Below are 20,737 nucleotides of genomic sequence, written 5' to 3' on the forward strand. Positions count from 1 at the left end.
CATTTACCCAAATTTCCAATGTTTTGTGTCAACTTTCAAACTATTTTTATTTATTAAGCGAATTTAGATTTATTACAGCTATTCTATTTAATTTATGGGAAATATTACGACATTATTTTCATGTTTCATTTAACGTAACGTTTATTGTAATGCATTTTACCAACACGGGTGTTACAATGTAAAAAATAAATGTCCCTTAATTTTAACATTTCTCACGCACTGGATGCTTCACCAGCTGAGAGGTTCACGTTACCTACCTTTTCTAATTATTATTAGCAGAGACTAAAAATAGGTCAAATATTTAAAAATGCCCGTTGGCACGTATTGCGGTCCAGAGCGGTTGTAATCACATTCTCGCGCAATCTCGGCCTGTTGACTAAGAAATCAATGTACCTACTGCTTTCACGACACGAAAACTTTTTTTTTGTATTTCAACGAGACATTTCAATAACATAGTAATACAATGTTTGTTTATATTTTAGCATGTGCTTTCATTATAGTCATTATTATATTTCATACATTGATTTCTGATTTATCTGCAGATAAATTAATTTTATACTGTTTTAATATTTTTCGGTACGCATGTCTTTCCAATTAGTAATTAATTTTTTAAACGCTAAATAGACGACATTTTGCAATAATTTCAAATAAACTTATTACAAAAATTATAAGCTGTTTCATTAATATAATTGCTTTATAGGACGAAATGTCTCGTAAAATCTAAATAGAGAATCGAAAAAAGAAACTTAAACAACGAAAATATAACTAAATCAATCTAATCTAACCTATTACTTGAGGACCTTTATGAGAAGTGAAAATGTTAAATTTATAGATAAACCTAATTTAATTTATATATCACGTAAGCCAATTTAATTTATATGTCATCTTACAAAAAGCAAAAAGTTTGTTGTGCGACCAGTAGAGTATGACGTTTCGCTTACTTATAGTTTATATAGAGGAGTACAGAAATACAATTACAATACAAAAACAATATCAATAAAAAATATTACACACACTACTATATGTGTGTGTGTGTGTTTCACATAGAAACACACACGCCCACCCATGCCAGTATCTGTAATTATAGAAGTACCTATAATCTTTGACAATAGGGCCTTAATAATATTCAAACATATAATTTAAATTAATTATAGTCGAATTTTGACTACTAGGCGATAATAAAAAAGCAAGTGTAACAGTAAACATTTTTATTGTAAATATTTTTATTGTATCCCTTACACTCGCGACGCACACGATGGCTCTCCCAAGCATTACCAGAAACTCACAGTGGCTTCGTTTATCAACGTTCTGCAATTATGAACTTGCTCTATACTAAATAGCATATATTTCAAGAAGGTAGGCACGTAAAAATTCTGCATTTTTAACATTTTACACCATTGTGAGTTTCTTTTACAGCGAAATCAAATGCGAATCAGGCAAGTATCTACGCATTACTTCAGTCGGCTCATTTTAATGCACTTAGACTACAAACTGCCGTTTTCATTCAATTGAGCACGATATCCAAAATGTTGTGTTTACTAAAATTTGCGATTTAAAATAATCACATTTTCATACGATCATAATATCAGATATTGATAAAAAAATATTACAAAAATTACAAAATATAACGGCAGACATTTTTATTGTGATATAAATAAGTTTTGTATAGTCATCTGTGGTATAGATAAGGTAAGAATTATAACAATCTAAAATCAAGGTTCATTTATAATCAAATAAGTAGAAGAACTGATTCACTATGAAAGACTGAAAACTATTTCTCTGTTTCCACCTAATCTGAAGTACAGAAAATATATTTTGAGTTTAAAATTTGGATGATTTTCAGATTGTTATTAATTTGAATTTATTTGTTCAACGCTATATTTAATATGCTTTCAGTTTTCCTTGTATAAATAGGTATTAATTTACGTAGGTAGTAGTTTCTGTATTATTATTTCAATAGTAGCACAGAATGTATCAGTAGCATATATTAACAATACATAAATAATGTAGGTAAAATTTATTTTATTTGTCCATCTTGAGGTAAACAAATAGATTTAACAATAAGTAGTAACGTGGTTGTTTGGGCAGGAACTGAAAACATATTCAATATCCTGTATTGTTAAATAAACATTTAAAACACTAGTAGTAACTCGATTGCAAAATTATTAAAATGTTTAAAAACATGTAATTTATTTGTAAACTTTAGTCTAAGATAAATAAAAACTCTGCATAAATTTTATTTAATAAATATGTTTACGATCGTATGATCCTGTTTTTATTTAATTAATTTATCAATTAAATAATTAATATAATTGTATTAGAACCTATATTTTAAATATTTTCGTGTTCTTTTACTGTGTACAATTGTGATTACATTGTTATCTAATTAATTACTATAATACGTGAGCACTACGTTATTATTTTCTTTAACATTGCATACTGTGCCAGCCACGAAAGCTCTATTGTATTTTGTATATAATTACCAGCTTTTGATATAGTTATAAGTATTAAAAATAGTCAGCATTTCTTTTATATTAAAAATTATAATAATAAAAATAATCGGTATTTTTATATAGGGCAACTCAAAAGTCTCGTAGAAGGAACAGTAAGAGATAATGAATTTTATTTTTTAAAATAACGGACTGAAGAATTAGTTTCATAATAATACACACGCATTGACTTCTATAATATCATAGAGTTACAGTCAGCTTTTTTCTTCATTTTCCTTAAGCCGTTTCCAACAACACATTATAAGGCGTTTCAGCATAGCGTCTAGACGCTATTTTAATGTTTTAATATTTACCTAAGAAATTTAATTTTTTTCCTAGTTTAAAAATTTGTAAGGTGTTTAGCGTAGAAGAATATTATTTTGTTAACAAATATACTAGAATAGTATTTTTTTAATAAATAGTTATGTATTATTTCGACGACTAGCGTAGGTAAAATGTTACTAGATCGTAATAGATTCTACAGAGCATAAAATATAATAGAGAAATATACTACAGAATAGAGTAGCTAATTATCTCACGTTTTTATGAAAACAAATATTTTACCCTTCATTAGGAGCCTCGTTTTATGGCAACACACATTTCGAAAAATATATTTCGCGCCCATTTTTGTTTTTATAAAAACGCTTAAGTAAGAAAATTTGATTTAAAGACGAGATTCAACCGATTTTTATAAAGTGGAATTAATATTATATTAATAATTAGAAAAATACTGTTTTTGAAGTAAGTACCTAGGTATAGGAATCCTGATTAGATATTATGAAAGAGTGGTGGTGTGAAAATTGCACTGTGGAAACAATGTGCTGTCACTCAAAGAATTTGATGTGATATTGTTTATTCTAAATCATATCATGGTGCAAAATAATAAAATTGAAATGAGTAAGTACGTAAAGAAATGCGTATACTTAATGAGATTGTTACATTTGGAACATATATAGGTAGATAATATTAAACACTTACTTCAAAATATTTAACCTCGTATTATCCACACTCATTCTATCCAAACCAACCCGCTGATATTTTAGTTACATTACACATTTTGTAAATAACACAATATTAATATGTCTTCGCAATGATAATATATAAAATAAATACTTACACAAAATAACTTTGCCAAAGCGATATGTTTTCTTATTGTAGCATTTAGTATGTATGTATGCATTTCGTATTATTTCTCAATATTACAATTTAAATCGTGTTATCAAATACTACTCTTAACACCTATTATGTTATATTTGATCCATTAAACGAATGATGATCTAACTGTACATAAAGCTTTTTATAAAATAAAATCTAGACCTCATTTAGGTACACTATACGTAATCACACTAAGCTATGCATTAACTGGCCACTTACAATAGTTTTAGCGCGTACGACGCCATTTTGTTTTTATCATAGTGTTTTCTTAATTCGAAATGGCGGACATTCTAGATTGTAATCAAATGCAAAACAATGTTTTTACTTATCGTCATCACAGAACAGTTAAATGCTTTTTGTTACGGCACTGACATTTTTTGCACATGAATAAATCAAATTATATGTTGAAAATGGCTGTGCTGTGACAAAAAGTCATTTGAAATCTCATCTCATTACATCAATATAGGCAAAGAAAGGTATGTTTATAAAAACATGAGAATTTTGAGCGCTTGAAATGCGCTAAAACCAAGAAGACGCTCCACCCAACTTTGTTGACAGCTCACCTATGCCACGTCCGAAGATATTTCCAACCTGTAGATAAGGAATAAATGAAGTTAAAAAACTAAGAGTGAAAATTTATGTTATAAAACAGTCATATTTTAGTACATAGCAGTGACATAAATCATCATCATTACAACCACTCATCATCAGTCTCTTATGTCTCTCGTTTTAATTAAAATTTTAACAAGTTGTAATAAATTTCTTTTATTTTTTTACGACCTTGGTGGTCTAAGTTTTTAGAACATTGCGTTACTTCCGATTCCTCTCACGGTACGAAATAGAAATAATCTTTATTCAAATAAACTTAATATAAGCACTCTTGAATAGTCAAGCTTTTTTTATTCTACCGCTTATTCGGAATACAGATTCATCACAAGAAGATAAGAAACTTGTGTGTTGCTCTTTTAAATAAATATTCATTTACTTATATTTAATTAACAACAAGGATTAGGCATGCGATAATCAACATAGAAACCGCTACGCACTTAATCTCTTAACGTAATCTCGAACACTGTATACATGAGTATGATTATTTATATTGGTCTAAGTTTTTACTAATATATTATGTATTTATAAAATAGTGGATGTATACAGTATCACTCGTATATCACTTATCTAGTGCCCATAACACAAGCTTTGCTTAGCTTGGGACTAGATGGAGCTGTGTTAATTGACCTGAGATATTCTCTTATCTGTGTTATTACTATTTATCTAGTTACCTTGCCAACAACCGCAGTCACGTTACCAAGTTTCGCTTCTTCTGTGAGCGCTTCTAGTTTGGACTTGCCTCCTCTGGAACCTTCGGATTCGCCATCATCACCACCACTATAAATAATATGATATTTTGATTAGGTACCTAATTACTAGTTGTTATAACTTACTTACTCTTCTAGATTATTTTTAGAGATAAAAGATATGTGTTCTCGCGATACAATTTATCTTTGTCCTTCAGAAGATTACGTTCAGCCGTTTAGTCGTTAAAATATAACAAACAGAAAGATACACTTCCGTATCTGGTTTTGGAATTGGCGAGTATATTCTATTCGTTTCAGCTTTCGAACCAAAATAATAATATCTTGTATATACTTGCACCCCACCCACATCTACCCCGCACGTTTGTCATTATTGTAATATTATTTTATTGAGAGATTTTTTTAATAAAATATAAGCCCATATTATTCGCTGATAATGTAGCCTATTATGGATAAAGTAATTTTTTAAATAGGTTTAGTATTTTGTAGGCATATACCTTTTCTATCTTTTTAATTTATAAGTTTAATCTTTTCAAAACATTCATCATGCCTATGATCCCAGTGCCACCCGATATCTTTCTTTAACAACTCACGTAATACTGGAATTTTTTCGTTTTTAACAGCCATCACGTGTGACTCATCGGCCTGGCTACCTTGTTTAGTTTTATATTAATTTCTAAACATCTTTTTCTAATGCTGTTGGCTGTAACTAGCCACCGGATGATAGGGGACGAGTGCAGATGGTACTCCAAACCCGCTGAAGGCTAACTCCTGCCTGACGTATATGAATTTAATTTGGGAGCACCGCTACAGGTTCAAAGCTCGGCTGAAGCTGTCGTAATTTTGATCCCCGTTTGAATTGGACGGGGGATCGATCGGAGAAATTGTAGGTACCTATATTAAATATTTAAAATCTTTAATGATCTTTCCTCTATGCAATATTAGTATAGATTTACCCGGTATCTTGCTGAGCTAACAACAAGCTGCAGGTGGCCTCCTCAGTGTGCATCCTGGCTGCGACACTCTGGTAGGTCTTCGTGTTTAGTTTCTCGTCGATGACGCCTTGCAACTCGAAGTCGCTATACATTTTCTGTAAGATGTGTTTAAGATTTAAACTAACTACAAAAAATGTACCAATTGAATTTGCTACCAGCTCTTTTCAACAGTAGCTGAATTGGACGGTAGGCATAGTGATAAAAAAATATGACGTGCACAAGAGTTTTAAATGTCCTATGACTTTGACTTTTTACAAAGTGTTAAAATGGAGGTGGACTCATCAAAATCAACGACTCCATGTTGAGTGTACCTACGCGATATAAATAAGGCATGTAAGACATAAAGTTACTAATGTACAATAAATATATAGTATAATTATTACATCTGTATATTTACTACATAAATATCTACTACAGGAAACAAATAAATTAAGTAGCATCACCTTATCATCATATATAACGCTACAGTCGGATGCATGAATATTAGCTTCGTAATTTGCCGATTTTATTTTAATGAACTTTGATGAATAATTTAATAAGAATCGGTACCTTTACGGTGATTGAGAGGCAGGCGACCTGCTGTGGATGTAGTGCTGGTCTCCCCAGAAGCCAGGTGTTGATCAGACCCATTTGGACGGAGAACCAGTTCTCAAACAACTGCAGAATCCATAACTCGTCCGTTACCTGTGAACACATAATATTAATAAGCCTGGATGAATCCCGCAGAGCTTCATGTAGACTCAGGCTAAGTAGAACTTGTGTTATGGTTACTAGACAACTGATAGAAATTTACTTAGATTTCTTTTTTGTAAATACGTACTATATATAGACTTGGAAAACAATCAAGCCAATATACACAATTATACTCTTAAATACTAATGATTGCGTCGCGCAGGAATAGAGTCCACGACCATCCGTGATAAGGGGCTAAACCGCTGGACTATTGAGACTGTCAAATATATATCTGTACTAGCTGTATTATATTAGTTTAGTTTAGTGAGTTTAGAGTGAGTCAAACAGTGTGCGTTCAGAAATTTATTGTGTAACTTAACTTCAAAAACCCATCATATATTTATTTTTAAAGGTTTTTTGAAGTTAAGTTACGCAAGGCGAAACGGAGTTCACGGGGTCAGCTAGTTTTACTTACAAATAATGACAGCACCAAATTTAAAAAAATAAATATTTGGTTTTTTTTTATTTTCTAATGATGTTCATATACTTTGACGACCTTGATGGTATATCAGAGAGGAGTAAAGAGAGGGATCTGGTGGTTTACCATTCCATTCAAATACTGGAATGGTAAACCACTAGACGCCTCTCTTTATGGTAAGTGGTAATTGTCCTCACATTGCTCTTCTAGAGGGCAAATATGTTATCTGTATGTTTCCATAACCCGTAATTTCTTTAACGTAACTCAACCTCAGCCCAAACACAGAGTACAAAGCTCGTACCTAGTAGTGTAGAAGCAACAATACAGTAATGAGTTGGTGGATGGATGCTACTTAGCTACTACTACTAAGCTAGTTAGGAGTAAAAGAAAGTAATAGGTACTTTCTTATACTCCTAACTTCTAGAAAAGGATTCGCGGCACACACTGGTATCGCGACCCACAGTTTAAAAAGTATTGTTTTACGTAATACTTAAAGTATTTATCTAAGGCAATTTGCCAAAAAATCATAATTAATTTGTGAATCTTAATACACCAACCTTAGATCGGATTTGGTCCATAGAATTCCTCATGAAGTTGACATAGCCCTGGCCGATATCCTTTCCTGAACCTGACACGTTGGCTATCGTCAAGATAGAGCCGATCAAACTGAAAGCAAAATATAAAGTACTCCAGTTATTTTAGTTTGTTTGCAGAATACTTAAAAAAAATATTGTCACGACTTTTATCCCAGTTGGGGCAGTTAGAGATTTCTAACTATCAATTTTGAGGTGACGCTACAATTGGCATACATTTTGCTGGGAATCTAAAATTGCAGAGGGCAAGCCTACGGCCATCTCTAGGATTAATTTTGGTTTGATATCGGCGTTTTCTTCACAGGAGAGTCTCTAAGAAATATAAAATGACAGGCATCTAGTTTTTTTTTATATCGGCTATATTAGAACCCATGATTCCCATCCATGAGGAATGTAATTCAGGTAGTAAACCATTATGCCACAACGCTCTCGATATGCTCGGTATGCTTTAATAAAATATATATTAGAAACTAGTATTTACTACCCGCCAGACTCCGTCTCGTTTCGGAATAATTTAGTGTCAATGTTTAATAACTAAAAATTTGCAGAAAAAAAATAAGCAAATTTATAATATTACAATACATTTTTTTTTATAATATAGGCAAGTTTTAAGGCCGTCAGAAGCGGTAGAGTCGTATGGAGCAAGGGTGGGTTATGTATTTGACAATAATCAAATTTTATCGATAAATGTCTACGTAATATATAATTACCTGCCCTCATCGAATCTGGCAATCTTCGCCAATGTGGCTTCGAGTACAGCGGACAGTCTTGTCGTCATCCCAGTCGCCATGGCCAGCAGACACGACTCAATTTGACCATCCATTTTGCTGTGATACTGATACTGGCACAAAGAACTTTGTTTTAGATTACCGAATTTTAGTGCAATGCTCCCTAGGAATCGTATCTTTTATTATTATTTGTATTTGTTTCATTGACATTATTATTGTCTATTTACATATTGACTTCAGCTGCAATTTGATACGGCATTAGAAGATGTGTGTGTTTTACAAATTCAAAAATCATTTATTCACGTAGGACATTTTAGCCGCTTATGAACGTCAAGTTTATTACATTATAATTTTAATTCTTTTCCCTACCGTCCAGTTCGTTATATAGATCCAATTGAGAAGAACTAGCAAGAAACTCAATTGAATTACTTTTTTTTGCAAGCCAGTTTATTTATCTATGTATAACATTAAATGAAAATCCCGTGCATGAACAACTATTGCCATGCACGCTCGTCATTCAAGTAATAGTTTAGTGAGTAATAGGCTTTGCTTAGTAAATATGATTTAACAGATGTTTTGAATTTATTTAAGGGTAATTCCAATATGTATATTTCCAATCTATTACTGAGTAATTCTGTATATATAATACATATTTAATTATGAGAATAACAGAAGATTATAAGTGACAGAAGTAATCTAGTTGAAGAGGAAAATGTAACTTCTAATGCTGTATTAAGCTGGTAATTTCTTCCGAAAATAATCCTTCTCCGATCTATTTACTATTTTTTGGATATCAAATGGTGTACTACTATTACCCCAGTCACAGAATCGCCTTAGCATATTACAATGACCTCAGATGCCTTCATGAAAATTTCTAACCTTTTTGGGAAACTCCATAGAGATTCTATTCGACTAATGTACTATTCCTCAGACTAGATTTGGCTTTAAGTCGCTCTGTGAGTCTATAGAATATCCATAGCCACTAATTTCGTATTTCGTTGAATGCAATTAATAAATAATTTCGAACTATTCTAATGCCGTTCATATATGGCCTTTACAGCTTTACTGGACAAAAATATAACCGAGTGCAGAGAGTACTCAAAACACTTCATGCTTCAGAACTTATATTGTGACTGAAGGCAAACTTCTGTCTGACGTATACGACTTCGGTTTCAACCACCGTTAGGGGTAGGTACTTATGCTCAGTCGTATATTGAATATTTATTTGAGTATGACAAGAGGTCGATCGCAGGGTATTATAGATTCTACAGAATTATAAAGAAAAAATAGTATTACTCACGATATCGACGCCTTCCACAGCACACAATTTCAATGCTTGATTCTTTGCATCTAGAGCCACGTTAACCATCGCACATGTCTCTGCCGGCAAGATGTAATCCGTCGACATGAATGTCACGCTCTTCTTTAACCACGACTGTAAGGAAAACCAAAAAGTGTCATTTAGGAAATTAAAAAATCTCCCACCAATAGTCTTTGATCAAAATCGATACTTAATTTGATTCTCCCGAATAAGGCAAAGATTCTGTTCTGTTTTACAAACTTTCTTTTCATGTTATTGGAATGGCAATAAGTTGATTGTTGGAAGACCCAAAGGTGAGATTGATAATTAATTTGTTCCTCCCAAATGAGACAACAGTTCCGTACAGTTTTTTATAAAGGATTTTTTTCATATTATTGGAATGACAATAAGTTGACTGTTCGAAGACCCGAAGTTAAATGGTAAACATTGCCTATATACATGAATACGCTGATATTACGTTAAGATGTGTACCATATCCATGGATGACCTTCGTACCCTGTAATTTCACTGTATTATGTGACCCTTCTACTGAAACATACCTTATTAAGCAAGTTACTTGATTGTTCAAATATACGGGAAAGAAATATCAACGTAGACGAGTATATTCGAAGTTTACTTCGGTTAAACTTCCATTATAATGGCTTCAGTATTAGAATTGGTTAGCTGTAAGATTTGTTTAAATTACCTGGAAAGACGCCTCAGTCCTTTGTATGCAAGTTTCCATCATATCACTAGCCATCAGCTTAAGTCTCTGTTCGAGATGTGAGCGGAAGTCAGGCTCGGGCCAATGTAGATCTCTGATGAAGCATTGTAACGCGTCCAATTTCCAGAATAACTCCTCGCTTGTAGAGCAGCCATTACTGAATATTACAATAATAGAAATGTTAAAAATGTTAAAATTAGAAATGTTATAAATGTTAAAAATAACATTACAGTAATATTAAGGATTCTTAAATATTTTTAAATTATTGAACATGAAATGGTGCATCCGTCTGACTAGTGGTATACGCTAGCAGGCCACAAGTGAGGGATGAAATTATGAGAATAAAGTTAGGATGCATCATCACTCATCGCAGTGTATCCACGGCGAACAGGAAATAACAACAATTCTTTAATTGATCTATATCGAGCGTGGGTTTTTAAATTACATGTAATTCATTTCAGAATCATTGTCTTTTTTCTGTAGTCTTGTACAATTTAAATTACATACATATATTAGGTTTTTAATAACTTACCCTTTGATCTCCCAACGTTCCTTTTCGAAGCCTTTATGCAGTGATTGAGCAATAGACGACTCCATTAAGTCCACATAACGTACTACAAGAGGTGCGAATGTATCACGAAGATGTTCGTGGAATCTCCCGCCCTTCAGATTTTCTGATAACAAAATAGAAATCAAAATAAATAATTTAGTCTAGTTTGATAAATTTATATTGAAGAGTGACTCGAAAGATTTTGTTCCGAGTTTATTTGAACTTACGTCTTAAACAAATTTTTTTGGATTGCTAAGTCCTAAGTCTGATGCTATGTATATTATACCAACAGCCAGAACTTACCATCTGTTCGCAAGTAATCATTTAATATCTGGAAGAGCGGGAACGAATCCCAAGTATCAGGTGGTTGTTCAGTCAGAACTCTATCCATATCGACACCAAACAGCGCCCAGAAGATTTCTGCGTGTTCTACTAGTAGTTCGGAGAACCATGCGAACGCCTGGAAAAAATATGGTGCTATCGAAGGTATATTGAATGATATAAATATGTAATATAAATCTAAGTCTACTATATAGTAGCCAGAGTTAATTCTAAAGTTATTACTGCAACAAGGCTCTTGCGTTTTTTCCCTGATTTTTCTCGTTCTTGTGATAGAGCATGATAGTGGAATATAGTAGGAAATCAAATAAATGTAGGCAATTGTAACGCTACAGTTTATTCAGCAGATTCAGAAACTCAATTAGAAATCGTTTTAAAAAAAAACGATTATTGAACACATAATATTGAAAAATGCAGACATTTAAAAAGTCATTAAAGTGCGTAAATATTCATAAATGTTAATAAAATTGAGTATTTATTAAAGCTGAAACTATAGAAACATTTGGTTTTGTTAATGCATTGCGGACTACTAAATGAAGAAACTATTTGAGGGACTTTAAATAAGAAACAGTTACTTTAATACTCATGTAAATAAAATTTAATAAGAATATTCATGCAGATTTCTTTCAAAATACTAAATATTATAAGCCTTTCTATCTACTGTAAATTTGTATACGACTGACAAAGCAATTGATAAAGTGAATACTTTAGTGTATGAAATAATGCTACCAAGATGTTTGATGTCAAAGGCGTGGTTATAATATGTAATGTTTTCAGAAAGATATTGTGATTTCAAGATATTGTGCAAGCATATAGTCAATAGATAGTAAAGAGCGTTCTACAAAAGCGATAATATCCTATCAAGTGCTTGATGTTAAATTTTGAATGTTCCTTTAAATAGTTTTGTATGAATTTAAAACCTAAAGTACAATGGAGTAGATTCAATAAAAAATATTACGAATTTAAGACGCGAATCCCGCCAATTGTTTAATTTAGAAAGACAACTTTGTTGTCAATTTTTAATCATAAACCAATAATGAAAATTTTGATAACCGGTATCTTTTATTTTCTATTATTAATTGAAATAGATACATGCATTTAAAATTCTGAAGTCTATCTATTAAATAGCTAAGCATTTGCCCAAGCGAGTGTTTTCTATTGAGAGAACTTGGGTCTACTCCTTATTAAAATTTGTGATCAAACAAATCAGAGTGAAGTATGATCAAGAACGAGTGAATACAATTGACAAGTGATTTGATCAGCCGAGCAATCAATCAAATTATTAAGTAGTTACATTTTGTTGACCGCTAGGATCCGGTTTTGTGTTATAAACCTGCGGAGAAATAAAAAATAAGATAGAGGTGGAATATAAGAAGTTATATAGAGTACTTGGCGTACATCCAGTGACGTGAAATGAATCATTAAAATGATTCACTTGACGACCAAGCGACATAAATATATAATTTAGGAAAATAAAATATTTTGTAAGTTACTAATATAGGTAATATTATTATTATACGACTAATAATCCTTTAGGTAATACCAGACAACAAAATAATTTTGAAAAAGTTCGCTATATACGAGTACGCAAAGATTACGATGAAAATATTACCATAAACACTGATAATAACGTTTTTAGAGACATATTAACTAATGTATGTTACAATAAAAAATGTAGGTAATTAGTATGATTTTAGGAAACATTTAACATGTAGTGGTCTTTCATCGTAATCAAGAATATATATTTGTACTGCTTCAAAATATCCCACACTACTAGCGACAGGAGAGTAGGGTGCTATATTCCAGTGAACACTGACAACCTTTGGTAAAACTTTTTGCAAAAAACAAACGTTTACTAGACTTTAGAATAATGAATATACCTTTCAAAGATGAAGTATTTCTGGAAAATATAAAATTAAAAAATATTGTTTACGTCCAAATTTAGATCCAAAAGTTTTACCACAATGGAAATTACAACATTTAGGATTATTATATAGATATCATATAATGCACATATTTTGAATCATAACAAAAAAAAATATTTTATAATTGTCGTATTCTTTATATTTAAACTGTATGTTTACTATGATACTCACTTATGAGCTCTCTTTATTTTATATAGTTTTAAATAATATCTTTTCACATTATTTTATTTCATAGATATTTTATGAACTAGTTTATTAACTATATTTTTTCTTCATTTGTTATTCTTCAAAATAGGTTTTATTACAGGTCCTTCTATAAAAATATCATGCTTTTTAATGTATCCATTACCTCTGCGTAGTGTTCTTCATTTTGCTGCAAGAGATCAACACACAGCTCAGCTAAATGGATAAGATCTTCTAATTTCTTTGCGGGAGTTACCATAGTTTCACCTCGAAGATCCTCTGAAATATTATTGTAAATTGTATGTTATAAAGAGATTGATAAAACAGTTTTAGATTAATTGGTACTTATACATCTATAGTCTAAGATTTTTCCACATTAGTCGAACAAACTTCTAACACTAACAATGACATTGTTGTAATCAAGTTTACTTACGATTACTGCTAGTACAATTTAGTCGAACGTCATGTTAAGCTCTGACAATACAACAGTATGGGGTGTAGGGGATTAATAGTAATATGGACTAATAACCGCATTACCAGCAATGTAGCATGTCAGTTTGACTTCCACGCTGGAAACCGTCGTGACAAATTGTCCTTTGTCAGGATAACGGACCTAACTTCATGCTTATTTTATCATCCTCCACTGTAACTCCACCGTAAACCAAGGCGGATGCATAATTTCATTATCATGCATAAATATATATATATATAATAGTGTGAAATCATTCACACTGTCTCACTTTCAAACTGTTTCCCCTTTATTTAGTTACATTATTATGAATTTTTGACAAGTTATACAGTTACAATATGCAACACTTATCTTATTCATTGTCTCTCTGTAAATTACCTTTGTTGGAATGGTTTGTTCTCTTTACGGCCTTTACATGATTTCGTCATGTTCGTGGAGCAGTTTATGACGTGGCGAAGTTACCACTTCCCATCAAGTGGGCAGTCAGCTTGTTTGACGTTCGAAATAAAAAAAATATGCTGTTAACCAAATAAATGTTTTAAAATTCTAAGGTCCAACCTTCGATATTTGCTTTCTGACTAAGTTGTGTGTAATTCAGTAGAGCAGCGTTTTCCAGGCTTGTTTGTATCATTGTGCGCACTTCTTCCGGAGCGACAGGTGTTGCTACATCCTTCATTAAAACTCGCTCTAACAGGGACAGAGTAGCCTGTAAGTATTTTAAATTTAAGAGTTATAATTCCTTTTGTAATTTATATGCAATTATAAAATGAGAATACTACAATATCATCCAATAAAAATATTATTTCATAACTGTAGACAGTCGTGGCAAAAGACTTTTAGCACAGATTGCTATACAATTTTTTGTCATGACTGATATTACATCAACGCACAGCGATAATTATTATATGAAGTCATAAAGTTGAACTTTGGAATATAAGTTTAAAAAAACATATTAGTGAATAGCAAATATATTTTGATTATAAATTATATCATAAAATATTTTGTTTCCTCACTTTGTCACTATATAGGAAACAAAATATATATCAGCGCTCTACTTTGGCTTTGCACGAGTGTTGTGTATTGTGCAGGTATTCTTTGTATGTATTCTATGTATAAGTATTACTCTCTAAAAAAATTCTCTAGAAAAAATTAAAATCTATTGTGTCGATCAGTATCAGATCAGTCAGATCAGCCTAATTAATAAATTGTATCTACTACCTTCAAAGCGCCTTCAGGGCGTCCAAACGGAAACGCGTATCTGAAGTTTGTGATTTGATATTGCAGCAAGGTCTTCAGTCTGTCCTTTATCTCGGCAAATTTCTCCTTCTCCTGGACCGTGATGCTGCCCACTCCATCAGGCCTGCCAGGCAACGTCGCGGTACTGTGAACCACTTCCACCGTGGAGCTTACTCTAGTAGGGCACAAGCGGGATTTAGGATAGGCTGTGAAATTAGCAGCACTTCGCCTAAAACTATGTACTTATACTATGCCAATTTTATTAAAGTAGGTAAGTGTACCACGTTACCTTTTAACTAAAGCGGATGATGGTTAACCGTGTCAACTACCTATATTAAGCCAATTTCTGTAAAATCTTAGACAATAATGAAGGAGTCTTGATTTTATTTAATGAACTGCAATATGAGTTGAGAATATTAAAAAATATTGAAGCGATGATAATACTTTTATAGAAATTTGGAAAAATCTAATTTTAACATTATGACATGTATTAGTAACTGCTTAATCCACAAGCCCGGAGACAGAAGTATTAATAAGGTAAGCAGGCTCAGAGTTAGAAAGCAAACATTTAACTATAACTTACATCAAAGGGCAACTATAGTCAGATTAGGGGCCATCTAATAGATTTCAGTATATAGAAAGCAACATTACAACGATGTGATGCGGCATTGGCTCGTGTATACACAATTTTGGGATATGTAACTATGTTTGATGATTTCATATACATTACAGAAGTATTTCTAAGCATTTCTTATTAAATTGCAGACTCTGAATTTTAAATCTAAGCATGCTAAATCAAACATAGCAACATTTCTAGTCATCTATACAGTAGGTATACATATATGTAGATCTGGTATCATATACAACAGTAAGGGACCCAAAATGCTTCCTTGTAGAACATCAAATCTAACACCAAAACGTCTAATATTTTACATACCTATTGTAAATTTAATACGTACCTATTTTACGCTTATTGCATATGGCTTATTACAGATGTTGTATAATATATAAACTACTAATATATTAATGGATAGAGTTGAGAATTAAAATAATAATTGTTAGTTTTATAAACAAACTGACAATGGACGCGATGGAATGTGGTTGAACCACATTTCAACCACATCGCCTATAAACATGAACAGCACAAGGGTCACAATTTATAATGTGATGCTTATGATACACATTTGCTTTCACATTTCTAAGGTTGATGTGGTATGATGGTTAAATCTTTGTACCCAGAAATTTGACAGCCTTATTTTACCGAATACTAGCAATATTTCAAAATCAAATAGAATTATAAATTTGATTAGTTTTATAACATCCATAATCGTGTTTTAATTTAAAAATTGATAAACATTAATATGAGGTTAGGTTTCATATTAACTAGTTTCTCTATCAATCCATTTAATTAAGGTAGTTGTTTAATATTTAATATCCTTGCTATTGGGTTAGTGTTACTTTGATTGGTTACAGTCATTATAAAATATTTACTTAAAGGACCCACGATTTTTGTAGTGGTTTATATTTGTATAAATACCATCATTTTAAACTCCACATTAGTTGATCATCGTATTAATTAAATTAAAGCATTTTTGGGAGTTTACAAAAAAATGTGTTACTGTAAACATTTTGGAGATTTACTAATACAATGAAAGCTAACTATCATAGTTTGCTTACTGTGGAAGTAAATCAGAATTTTCCTTTTCTACTAAGGTAACATCAACGTAAATCTAAACAAAATAACATTACTCCAATAGCTTCAGCAATCATGACATTCACAACATAACACCCGTTACAACTAAATAATTTAGTGTTTATTCAATCAAATAAGAATGCCATTTACTCACCTGTTGCCGTGAACGTGGCTGGCGCAAAATGCGAAGGAGTAATGCATTAAAGTCGGATCCACTGTTTGTTGTCCACTCTCAGCAACATCCAAAAGATCCGACAGGTAGCAGAGATGCCGGTAACAACCCCTAACACCATATCGAGCACAATATTCATCAAGCACGAAAACTTGACCGGGGGAAAACCATCCCTGAAATGAAAGATAATTTAAGATCCTTTAAAACGTGAACATCATTTGTAATATGAAATTAGGTGACTTCTTTACTTCATATTAATGTTTGGAACGCTTATTACATTTGCAGGGCACAGTCCTATTGAAAAGTGCGCAGATGAGAACTTGCACGGCCAAATAATGAACGAGGTCGCAATGTTCCAATTTCAATATATTGGTTGGACAGATTTAATTGGAACATTGTCAATTTCATAATAAATCTGTAATACGCTGACTATGCAAGCTGCTCTTGTAGCAACTGTGGTTTGTTACGAGTTCTAAGATACATTCGGTCAATCATCGAACGATATCACATATGTTTTATTTATAGTTGTAGTTAATAAGAATATCTGTTCTATTTTATCATAAAATTAAGTTAAAAATGTGGTATTTTTATGCCCAATAGACGCGACTACCGTAATTCACTTCTTTAGCGTGTTGTCATTTATAGTGCATTTTACATATGAATATTTATAATCAGGCACAGTTTACTATCACGAAGTGTGTTGTATTTATATTATCTTTAGTATATGCTTTAATATTTTTAAGTGTCTCTATAGAATTTCATATCTTAAAAGCGTTTTACCAATGAGCAATATGGATCCTGAAGACGATACTTCAAAGTCTGCGATTGTAGCATGCAGAACAGCATATGATGATCGAACTGGCATGGATCTGCTTGGATATAGTCTTCCATGCCATGTTTACGGGCTTTATCCGCATCTGTAAGATGAATAATAGTCAAAACACATATATGTGTACATAATACTGAATTATTATTTTTAGTGATATTCATTAGTGCAGCAATTTAATGCAATTCCAATGAGAATACAAGTATGTAAACCTTATTCACTAGTATAAGATAGTAGATAAAAGTATATGATATTTTGATGTTCTAGACCCTACATTTTAAGTTGGTTAGTTAAGTTAGTACGCACAGACTAGCAAAATGTCGGTGAAAACTGCATTCAATTCCTTAAAGTAGTTTTTGATGATTACGCCATATCTCGTATCATGCATCACCGTGTACAAACATACAGACAGACGAAGAAGAAAGCTAAACCATTGTTTAGGCTTTTGTTGCTCTAAAGAAAATTCACACTTCTAAGTTTTTTTATTATAGGTATGTCATCATTATTTATTCCATTCTTTTGGATGCACTATGTCATCTTCTTCCTGGTCCCTATTGGTTCATAACTGAGCTTACTCTCCTTTTATGTATGGACTGAGGATATTGGTCATTAATATTGTAAGTGCATATGGACTGTTGTCCATCCATATTCTTTCGGTCCTTTACATCTATATATTTTGTTGTAGGTATGTATATATATATATATATATATATATATATATATATATATATATATATAATTAGTTAACTAACCTCCCATTATTTTATGATGAGTATCAGATGTCGTGGGTGGTGTGGGTTTATGACTCTGTCCTGTTGCTCGATATAATGCCATTACCCACAGATGACACTCATTCTCATCAGTAACCCCCATTAGTACCGATTCTCCATCGCGCACCGCATTCATGAAATATTTTGCTCCTTCCAGTTCTATAAAATAATTCCGTGTTTAATATACATCATTATTACTTAGTATAAAACAAAGTCGCTATCGCTGTCTGTCCTTCCCTATGTATGCTTAAATCTTTAAAACTACGCAACGGATTTTGAAGCGGTTTTTTTTAATAGATAGAGTAATTTAATAGGAAGGTTTATATATGTAATACATGTACACCCGTGCGAAGCCGGGGCGAGTAGTTATTTATATCATTAACCGGGTCTTAACCCACTAGCCATGGCTAGCTTGCACTAGCTTCCACTAGCTGTGCACTACCACGGCTAGTGCAACCTAGTCGAAACATCGAGGGAGGTAAATAAAGGTAAAAATCTTTATTTTCCATAAAATTATTTGTGGTTACTAATATAAATAATACAAAATAATTACGGACAAAATTTGCATATATAACTTATTTATAGTTCCTACGCTAATTACAGAGATAGAAAAACAAAATAATTCTCATATATACGAGCTGTGGTTTAGTTCATTAACATCTACCCTTACTTCCGATGGTCCTGGGTTCGTTTCCTCGCAGTGTATAAACATTTGTATTCAGGAGTATGGTTGTTTGTATTATTCTACATATATTATGTATAACAAAAAATATAACACAAGTTCTGCTTAAGACTAGATTGAATAATTCACATAGTGTGAATTGTTCTGGGTAGTATTTGATATTCTTAATATAAAATTTAGAGTAAAAAATGCAATTTGATTTACCTTGGCCGACGATTAGTTGTGCTGTAAAATAAAAATAGGATATTAATGTTGCAAGTAAATAATAAAAGTATTTTGATTGAAAGGTTTTTTTACTTTTAATTTCAGTTCACTTTTAATTAGTAAGTAAAAATTTGTAATAATAATAATAGCAGAATATTAATAAGCTTGCAACTCACATACAATTTGAATACAGATTAGAGAACAAACTCTTGAATGGTTTTTAATATAGAAATCTATACATATAAATAAAATTGGAGTGTCTGTTTGTAATATTGAAATAACCGTTTTTTACAACATGCATGTAGTACATGAATGAATATAAATACGGACCATACACCAAAATAATATTTTTAAAATTTTTTGTATGTTTGCCTGTCGGTCTGTTTGTTCCGACTAATCTCTGAAATGGCTGGACCGATTTTGACGGGACTTTTTTTGGCAGGTTATCTAAGAAAATTTCATTCTAGAAAAATAAAGTAAAATTCCGCGCAGACGAAGTCGCGTGTACATCTAGATATTAATAAATTCTTAAGATAATAAAGGAATAAAATAATTTAAAGACAATGTAAGATGTGGATTTATTGCTAGAAGAGACCTCTTCCAGTAAATGATGCACAAAGATACATAAATCAATGAAAAAAAATTATAACACACTACCATGAAATTTGACACACATTTAGAAATATAATCTTTGAAAATAGGAGCTTAATAGTATTCAGAATTATAAAATTTAAATTAATTATGGTTGAATTTCGACCATTAGCGATCATTGAGCGATTGATAGCTATTAGGAATAATGATAAACAAACCGACCGCTAGCAAGCTCGATGTAATCCACCGTGAAGCCATCCAGCTGCATCATTTCGGCTGGTTCGGACTTTTTGTCTTTGTATGAGCATAGAGCGAAAGTATACTGACTGACTTGGACCAGCACCATATAACGGCGTTTCCATTTACGCCAAACATTCTTGCCGATGACGTGCAGATATCTAGAAAGAAATAACATAAACTAGTAGGTTTTTTTCAGAAACCGAATTAATTTTAGAATGTAAAGTACAATGATAATGAAAAGTTAAAAAACTGATATGCACTCGCCAGCGTTGATGGTTTTCGCTGGCGGGGAACCAGTGGAGGATGAGCATGATTTCAGGTCAGCACATTTTGACAAAACAGGAAATTATCATGATGTTCTCCAGGTAGAACCGTGGGGGTGGAGCCAATCTGACACGGACCATTGCTAG

The 20,737-nt window shown here is 32.0% G+C and overlaps 1 protein-coding gene across 1 annotated transcript in view; it reads right to left on the minus strand.

The window, feature by feature from the left end:
- Nucleotides 1-1,232: 1,232 nt before the first annotated feature.
- Nucleotides 1,233-20,737, minus strand: part of LOC131846216 (calcium-dependent secretion activator) — a 57,608-nt gene continuing 38,103 nt past the window's right edge. Inside the window, exons 16-33 of the mRNA XM_059195464.1 lie at nucleotides 20,310-20,485; nucleotides 19,497-19,517; nucleotides 18,593-18,769; nucleotides 17,795-17,931; nucleotides 16,997-17,187; nucleotides 15,132-15,273; nucleotides 14,472-14,619; nucleotides 13,611-13,723; nucleotides 11,301-11,457; nucleotides 10,980-11,121; nucleotides 10,430-10,604; nucleotides 9,724-9,858; nucleotides 8,406-8,536; nucleotides 7,660-7,768; nucleotides 6,502-6,636; nucleotides 5,914-6,047; nucleotides 4,925-5,030; nucleotides 1,233-4,235 (exon numbers count right to left, since the gene is read on the minus strand). Coding sequence (XP_059051447.1) covers nucleotides 4,164-4,235; nucleotides 4,925-5,030; nucleotides 5,914-6,047; nucleotides 6,502-6,636; nucleotides 7,660-7,768; nucleotides 8,406-8,536; nucleotides 9,724-9,858; nucleotides 10,430-10,604; nucleotides 10,980-11,121; nucleotides 11,301-11,457; nucleotides 13,611-13,723; nucleotides 14,472-14,619; nucleotides 15,132-15,273; nucleotides 16,997-17,187; nucleotides 17,795-17,931; nucleotides 18,593-18,769; nucleotides 19,497-19,517; nucleotides 20,310-20,485 — 2,401 coding nt within the window. The 3' untranslated portion in view covers nucleotides 1,233-4,163. The remainder of the gene's footprint in view (nucleotides 4,236-4,924; nucleotides 5,031-5,913; nucleotides 6,048-6,501; nucleotides 6,637-7,659; nucleotides 7,769-8,405; nucleotides 8,537-9,723; nucleotides 9,859-10,429; nucleotides 10,605-10,979; nucleotides 11,122-11,300; nucleotides 11,458-13,610; nucleotides 13,724-14,471; nucleotides 14,620-15,131; nucleotides 15,274-16,996; nucleotides 17,188-17,794; nucleotides 17,932-18,592; nucleotides 18,770-19,496; nucleotides 19,518-20,309; nucleotides 20,486-20,737) is intronic.

The sequence above is a fragment of the Achroia grisella genome, unplaced genomic scaffold, assembly GCF_030625045.1.
Source record: "Achroia grisella isolate CSIRO2021 unplaced genomic scaffold, CSIRO_AGI_Agris_v1 utg506, whole genome shotgun sequence".
Lineage (NCBI taxonomy): Eukaryota > Metazoa > Arthropoda > Insecta > Lepidoptera > Pyralidae > Achroia > Achroia grisella.